General features: G+C 43.0%; 1 protein-coding gene across 1 annotated transcript; it reads left to right on the forward strand.

Annotated features, from left to right (window-relative positions):
- The first annotated feature begins 2,549 nt into the window (after positions 1–2,549).
- On the forward strand, positions 2,550–2,771 carry LOC115029110 (cytochrome c, testis-specific-like). The gene has a single exon (XM_029468610.1). It carries the CDS (start codon positions 2,550–2,552, stop codon positions 2,769–2,771), a length of 222 nt encoding a protein of 73 aa, XP_029324470.1.
- The last annotated feature ends 2,884 nt before the right edge of the window (positions 2,772–5,655 follow it).

The raw sequence follows: 5,655 nt of genomic DNA on the forward strand, positions 1-5,655 counted from the left end.
CTGAACCTTTTGCTTATGGGCTTAGACCAATTTAATTCTATATCTTGAAAAAAGATTGGGTCAAGTTAATAAAAATAAAAGTGTTGGTTTAAGGGGTTTTCTTTGAGCAGGATGCTGGAGCAATCGTAGGTCCTTCTCTCCTACTTAGTCTACACAGTGCCACTGAGCAGCACGGCACCGCAGGCCAACAAACAATGTTTCCCACTGCTTACCCCCTTCAGCTGCAATCCACTGCTCTGGAATGTAAAAGGGACCTCACATCAAGGAGCCATGAGGTTCCTCAGAGCCCCATTTAAATATTCTATTAGCATCAATTAGGAGGGGTGTTCAATGGGTCTGCACAACACTGATTTATTTAGAGAGTGTCATGTGCTTGAGAACTGCCTTGGCAAGGGACCGTGCTAAACATAGAGATACACGCTGCATGCCCACTGGGCTCACATTAAAGAGGAAATACGCAATAGGGGTTTACCTCAGTGGGGTGAGGCTTGATGCTTTCCAGATGCCTGACTCCACCACTGAGCTCAATAGAAATATCTTCAGAAAAAAAAAAAAAACAAAAAACGATGCTCAAATATTAAATAAGCAATGCATACACACCACGCCATGATCTGCTTCATTTCTTTACATCTGGGCTGGGAGTGTCTCTTGTCCCTAGCTGCAGATGGGGTGGTCTTCTCTGTCAGTGGGAGGCCCCATTAGATTTCCCATTAGGAAAATGATTCTGGCAGGGTAAGTTCTAGAACATTATCCATAAATAGATGCAGGGGCTTCTCTTGGGGATGAAGAAGCAGGGAAGAGAAGAGAGCAGCAGAGAAATGCTTTCCTTGAGAGTGGGAGTGCAGCTGAACGGGAGAGTGGGCATTCATTCTGCAAACTTGGGAAAAGTTCATGAGCATGCAGTTAGAAGCATGAGAAGTTGGTCAAATGACTGAAATTGCTTGAAAATGAACTAGCTAGACTCCAGAGTGCCAATGACAAGACAGGGCATTGTGAAAGGGGAGCATGAGGTTGGCCCTTTGGAAGGCAGGGGCAGGCAATAATACAATGCTTTCTTTCAGACACATAAAAGTCCCACACTTGTAATCCCAGCACTGGGGAGTTTCAGGACACCCTGAGCTGCACACTGATGCCCTGGCTCAAAAATGTAAACACTAAGAAAGTCTACATTTGAGGAGGTCAGGGTAGTGACAGAAATCTGAATTATCTATTTTGCTTTCTGTCTGCATGTATGCACATGTATGTGAGCACTAATGCACCCATATGAAGGAGAGTTGGCAGATGGCAATCTGGAGGCCTCCAAGAGGCCTCGTGCATACTGAGAAGGACTCGCCCAGTGCCCCTCTCTAGTACCGGCAGCATCCACTTCTGTTGTTCTTCAGGAGTCTCTAGGCTGCTTGGTCAGGTTTTGGCTCAAAGTCATAGAATGCTCAAGGCCATCAAATTCTGTCCTGACACTGGGTTTTTGTTGAAGGCAAGGTTAGGATGGGTGAGGTGCTGTCAGCCGCTTTAGCTCGGGGTGTAAACACAATCATGTTTTCTTCATCTGCAAAGAACAAAACTCTGTCATTTTCAAGACAATGACCAGAACGGTGGGTCCATGTACTAGTTGAAGAAGCCAGATCCAAAAAGACAAATGTATTTCTCCTCTCATATGTGGAATCTAGGTTGTGCGTGCGTGTGCGTGTGTGTGTGTGTGTGTGTGTGTGTGTGTATACCTGTGCATGTGACAGTGTGTATGTATATGTGAGTGTGTGTGCATGTGTGTGTGTGCATGTGTGTGTGTGCACCTGTGCATGTGAGAGTGCATGTGAGTGTGTGTGCACCTGTGCATGTGACAGTGTGTATGTATATGTGAGTGTGTGAGCATGTGTGTGTGCACCTGTGCATGTGAGAGTGTATGTGAGTGTGTATGAGTGTGTGAGTGTGTGTGCACCTGTGCATGTGAGAGTGTATGTGAGTGTGTATGAGTGTGTGAGTGTGTGTGTGCAAGTATGTGGTATATGTGCACATGCATGCCATGAGAGGAAGATAAGGAGGAGGAAGGGAAATGGATCTGACAATAGTCAAAGTACATGGCACACTTGGACATTACAAAGCCCATGACTTTGAATACTCAGAGATTATATTAATCTTAAAAACAAACTATGTATAGGTACAATGGGTTTAATAAAATAATTATGCACTACATTTTTAAAAATTAAGACTTACTTCAGGTGTTTTTATTTTGTTTTGTTTCATCTTGAGACAGGATTTCTCTGTGTATCCCTGGCTGTCCTGACTCAACAGGAGGCTGGCCTTGAACTCACAGAGCTCCACCTACTTCTGCCTCCTTGGTGTGCTGGTATTAAAGGTGTACCCAGCTAAGACCTACCTTGAACCTGGCTCTCTAGAGTAGTTCCCAAGCCTTCCTTAAGACAAAAACTGGGAGAGCAGACATCAGTCTATGGGTTAAAACATTTGTGATATTAGAAAGCTGGGATGAATTAAAAATTCATGATGTTGGGAAAGGCAAGAAGATTTTTGTTCAAAAGTGTGCCCATTGCCACATGGTGGGAAAGGGAGACAAGTGTAAGACTGGACCAAATCTCCATGGTCTGTTTGGGTGGAAGACAGGTCAAGGCTCTGGACTCTCCTACACGGGTGCCCACAGAAGCAGCGGCGCCATCAGGGAGAGGATACCTGGTGGCATATTTGAAGAATCGCAAAAGTACATCCCTGAAACAGAAACGATGCCCTCTGGAATTGAGAAGGGGAAAGGGCAGACCTAATAGCTTATCTTTAAACATCTACTAATGACTAAGACTATTTAGTGCCTTATTTACTATAAAGCAAATGCCTCATGACTTTTAATGTGTACCATAACTTGATTCATACTCCAGAATTCCAATCATGAATAGCTCGATTTGAGGAGTCTTCTTGATCTGAGAGAAGAAAAGTCAAAGAGCATGAGCACAATTCTGAATAGTGTTCAGACTTTAATAAGATCAATGGAATCTCAGCTAAAAATAGTAACCTAAGCTTACTAAGGCAAAATAATGTTCTTTATTATTCAGACAGGTCCCATTCTAAATTTTTAATCTTATTTCAGATTATTTATTTAAAAAAACTTTAAAAATCATAAAGTTTTGAAATGAAAACAGATGAATTAGTACTTCATTTGCCTTAGATATTACATGGAGTCTAAATGAATTTCATTATTAGGTTTTAAAAATGAACTACACTGCATTTTTATATGCATTTTGCTCATATAGATTGTACAGTCTTATAGAATTTCCCCACTCCCTACTGGTTAACTCTAGTGCTGAGTTTTTATAAGTCTGTTTCTTAAAAATTGATTTGGTAAAGAATGAAGTCATGCATCGAATTAAATCATAATGACTTTACGGAGCTCAATCAATCTCCAAGGCTTAGGGATCCATAATTTCCCTTACAAGATACTCATATCTTTTTAAAAAGAAGAAGAAAATATTATTAAGAGAGAAATTTGGATTGGAAGGGCTGGATAGTAAAATTGCAACCCATTTTCCTGGCCCAGAGAGAAACTTCAGGAGCCTGCGGTCCCAGTTCTTACACATTTCCATGAGCAGGGGTGAAACATTCTGCATAAGAAATGGTGACACACTCCAGTCACTAACCACGTCCTGAAGGTCACGGGCAGCCATCACCCCTCCCTCTGAAAAGGGATCTGAGGAGTAACTAACGCTCCAGGCAAGAGGAGGTAAATGAAATAGAGGAGAGCATGGCTGGAGGGACACGGGCTTAGATCTTGGCTTGGCAGTTTGCTGCTCCTGCTCTTGGATAAGTCACTTGGTCTCTTCTCTTAGATGTAAAATGGGGCCCTGTGAAGATTAGGTGGACCGATATATGAGAATACCCAGAATGAGGAAGTGCTCAATAGATGGTAGCTATCAATCACTAACTGCTGTGGGAAAGGGTCAGTCAAGGTTTCTGCCCAGTAAAACCTTTGGGAATGGTCTCAGTTGGGTTTCTAAGGGCTGCATGTCTATGCCGAGTCTTGTCACCCTAATACATCTCAAGTTCAGAACCTTCTTCACCTTTGCCCCTTGACCTTACGCCCTTTCTTCTGCTTGTCTAACCAGTCATCTCTTAGGAGCGAGCCCAAGCCATACACGTGGTGGCCTGGGGAACTAGTTCTCCTCCTAATCCCCGATTCATAAAGTCCAGTGCTCTTTGCAGGGTAAACCCTCCCACCATGCTGATTCCAAGTCACCTGGTTATTTTCTGAAAGTGTGGCCTGGAGCTAATGGCTTTCTTCCAAGTGTGTGAAAAATGAGCAGTTTTACAGCAAGGAAACCAGCTCCCTCAGTGAGGTGAAGTTCAAGGTTTACCTCTGCAGTCATGAGTCACATTGGCACCTGTAGCCATGAGAGGCTTTTATGACAAAGCCAGTTCAGTAATGGGACCTTCTTCCCTGAAACATATATTCATTCCTCAAGCTGACCTGTAAGATAAACATGAAATCTCAGTTAATGGGCTTTGTATAAAACACTGCCCGATACTCCTCCGGGTTATCAAGATTGGGGGCACAGCTCAATGGCTGGGTGCACTGGCTGCCCTTCTAGAGGACCAGAGTTCCACTCCCAGTACCTACATGATGCTCACAACCGTCTGTAACTCTGCTTCCGGAGCATCTGATGCCCTCTCTGGCCTCCATAGGCACTGAACCACACATAATGTAGACATAGATGCAAGCAAAACACCAATGATCATCAAGGTCATCCCAAAACAGTAAAGCCTGAGAAACCACAGCCAATTAGGGAAAAATAATGGGAAAGAGCACCAGAAAAAAATAAGGAAGGGTAAGCATGGGCTTCCACTAAAAACACCTGCGTGGGCCAGGCATGGTGGCCCACACCTTTGATCCGAGCAATCAGAAGACAAAGAGAGAGGTGGATCTCTGTGAGCTCAAGGCCAGCCTGATCTACACCACCATAGCTGCATATAGAGACCCTGTCTCAAAGCAAAGCAACAAAAAACAACCAACAACCACAAGAAGAACTGTGTGAGAGGGAGATGGAGAGATGGCAGTGGGGGAGGGTACTGAATGGGAATAATTATATGTGTGTGTGTGTGTGTGTGTGTGTGTATACACATACACACACATATACACATATATCTACATATATATGTAGATATATATATATATATAATTATATATAATGATACACTCACATGCAAATATGCAGATGCCACGGTGAAACTCATTACTTTGTATCCTATCCTAAAAAAATTTTTTTAAAGAATACTGTATAGATACAGGTTTATAAAATGCTATATATACCACATTAATGATTAATATGAAATGTTAATAATGGAAAATTGCTTGTGGAACACATGGAAATTTATTTACTATTTTTTCAACTTCTCTACAAATCTAAAATAAAAGGTTGATGGCAAAAAAAAACCCCACAACATATTTCAGAACACACAACCTATCAACAGAACCTTTGGGGCCTATGGGGACAAAGCAAGAGCTTTACATCCATGTCACCCAGAGCTGAAGCACTGTGGAATCCCACAGCTGGAACAGTGTGGAATCCCACAGCTGGAGCACTATGGGATCCCACAGCTGGAGCACTATGGGATCCCACAGCTGGAGCACTATGGGATCCCACAGCTGGAGCACTATGG

This window comes from Mus caroli, chromosome 13, assembly GCF_900094665.2.
Source record: "Mus caroli chromosome 13, CAROLI_EIJ_v1.1, whole genome shotgun sequence".
NCBI classification, from domain to species: Eukaryota; Metazoa; Chordata; class Mammalia; order Rodentia; family Muridae; genus Mus; species Mus caroli.